The 2,622-nt window shown below is 34.3% G+C and overlaps 1 protein-coding gene across 1 annotated transcript; it reads left to right on the top strand.

Moving 5' to 3' along the window:
- Positions 1–1,317: 1,317 nt before the first annotated feature.
- Positions 1,318–1,821, top strand: LOC146993209 (protein GVQW3-like). Its single transcript, XM_085808170.1, has one exon. The coding sequence runs from the start codon at positions 1,318–1,320 to the stop codon at positions 1,819–1,821; it is 504 nt and encodes a 167-aa protein (XP_085664296.1).
- Positions 1,822–2,622: the final 801 nt, after the last annotated feature.

The raw sequence follows: 2,622 nt of genomic DNA, 5'->3' as shown, positions 1-2,622 counted from the left end.
TCATAGGATTCGATTATTCGATAATACTGCTAGCGAGCCGTTTTGGATAACACATTTATATTACATAAGTACTTTAATTGTTTTAAAAACTTGAATTCAAACTAAATAACCCTGTAAACGTACGTGTACGTACGTGTACTATAATGCATTTACATATTGATTAAATAAACAGGAATATAAGCGTCACGTCTAGAAATTATTTTACAGTGTTATGGTTTAACAAGCAATATATTGGTATAAACTTGACCAGTTTGTTCAAATAAGGAATCTTGGAAGAGCAAAATAATTCTTTATTATTCCATCTCCAATATTATATCAGAACAAGGGTTCTCAACCAAGGGTTCTCAACCAAGGGGAAATATCCCCTGCGAGGAATTTATGGGAGGAAGGAATGCGGTAATTCTTTTATTTAGCTGTTAAGAATTCAGTTTTTGTTTATGAATGTAAAAAAAAAAACTACTTTTATTTAAGTATTAATATTTATCAACAATTATTACGCTTTTCATTGTGTAAGTCAGCGATTCTCAACCGGTGGTACGCGTAACACTGTTGATACGCAAGAGAAAATAGGTGGTACGTAAAGAAACAAAGTATTTTTAACTATTAAATTCAAAAAATAAATGCTCTAACATTCTGTTAAAGTTTTTTCTCTAACACTCGTAAATTTATGAGATCTGAGCTTTGTTTAAGGACTTTAGCAAAATACTTTAACAAATATTCTTTTAGCCATAGATATACCAAATTGTCATGAATGATGTTTTTAAAAGAAGTAATAGAAATGGATCTTGTATTTAATAGGAAATAAAAGTAAGTTCTTATAAAAAGATAATAGTAGCTCATTAATTCCTTTTTAGAATTGATCGATTTATTAGAATGTGTACACTTTATGTCTCCACCATTTTCCGGATCATATTGCTCTATTTTCAATTAGAAGTATTTTTTTTACGTCGATTTGCTGTCTCTAACAGCAGGTATTATATATTCTTATTGCTTTGTATTCCTCACTTTTCTACGTGATTTGAGAATATCGTTGTTTGTTTTTGAACACCTGTTAATACAAGGTGTGTTCGAAAAGTTTGGTGATTTATCTCATAATTAAAAAACTGTGCTGGTTAGGATCTTACACTCACGCAGACGCAGTGAGAGAAATGTCAGCTAGAGCCATCTAACGGCAATTTTACGACAGATAAGAGGAAGCGCACGCTATGAGCAGTTTAACACAGTCAGTGTGAGAAAGATTGTCAGTGTGACATGGAGCAACGCATAAACATAAAGTTTTGCTTCAAGTTAGGCAAAACGGCGACGGAGACACATGACATGCTAGTGAAAGTTTACGGTCAGGAAGCAGTGAGTAAAAAGTGTGTTTATGAGTGGTTTAAACGCTTTACAGACGGAAGGGAGAATGTCAAAGATGAGCCGCGGTCGGGGCGCCCTACAACAAGCACAGACAATGTGGAACGAGTTCGACGGGTGATTGCGGCAGATCGACGACTATCTTTAAGAATGATAGCTGGCGAATTGCAGATAAGCCTAGACAGTGTGAGCACCATTGTACACAAACATTTGCATAAACGTAAGATATGCGCCCGGTTTGTACCGCACTCGCTGTCAGACAAGCGAAAGCAATACCGGATGGAAGTGTCTGGAGATTTTATCGACATGTGTGACCGGAATCCGCAATTCTTGGAAACAATAATTACAGGGTATGAATCGTGGTGTTATCAGTACGATCCGGAGACCAAGCAGCAATCCATGACATGGTGTTCAACGTCGTCACCCCCTTCCAAAAAAAGTCGTTTGACACAATCCAGGATCAAGTAGTTGTTGATCGTTTTTTTCGACAGTAAGGGTTTGATCCATGAAGGCCAGTAAAGCTATTTTGCTTGTTTTTTTTTTTTTTTTTTTTTTTTTTTTTGTTTCCTTTTTTTATGGTAAAATTCACCGAACTTTTCGAACACACCTTGTATATTGCGCATTCAAATATTTGTGAAAAAATAAAACAAACCTATATTTTCAAAATGGAAAACGACCAGGTCTGAACGGAAAAGTTATGATTCGCAGGTGATGGATCCAGGACAATCTACTAGCACTAGGAATATTGAAAAGAAAAGAAAAATTGTTTATAGAAAATGTAATGAAAGTTATTTTATCATTTGGACTTTCTTGGAATGTATATGAAATGGACCCTCAGCCTCAAAGTGTTGTTTGCGGTTAACTATTATCCAAGAAAAATACGAAACCATGGTATTTTAGAAGACATCTTGAAACTAAGCATGCTAATTTAAAGGATAAATATGAAGAATATTTTAAGAGAAAATCAGCTGAGTTCAAAAATAGTAAACAAGTAATGAAAGGGTTTGTTACTTCAAGTGAAACAGCTTTGGAAGCTAGTTATCTAGTAAGCATAAGAATTGTCAAGACTGGGTAGGCTCACACTGTAGAAGAAAGCCTTACATTCCAGCAGCTAAAGATATCATTTTAACATTATTCAATGAAAAAGCAGGTGATGAACTTAATAATATTCTGTTATCAGTCGACGAATTCATGAAATGTCAATTTCCATAAAAGAGACATTTATTCAAAAATTAAAACACAATTAGTATTTTGAATTGCAATTGGATG

This window comes from Stegodyphus dumicola, chromosome X1 (genome assembly GCF_044657685.1).
Source record: "Stegodyphus dumicola isolate Sdum_Otavi_A_Nest chromosome X1, ASM4465768v1".
NCBI lineage: Eukaryota > Metazoa > Arthropoda > Arachnida > Araneae > Eresidae > Stegodyphus > Stegodyphus dumicola.
The sequence above is the reverse complement of the archived record's forward strand: the minus strand, read 5'-3'. Positions and strand labels throughout refer to the sequence as shown.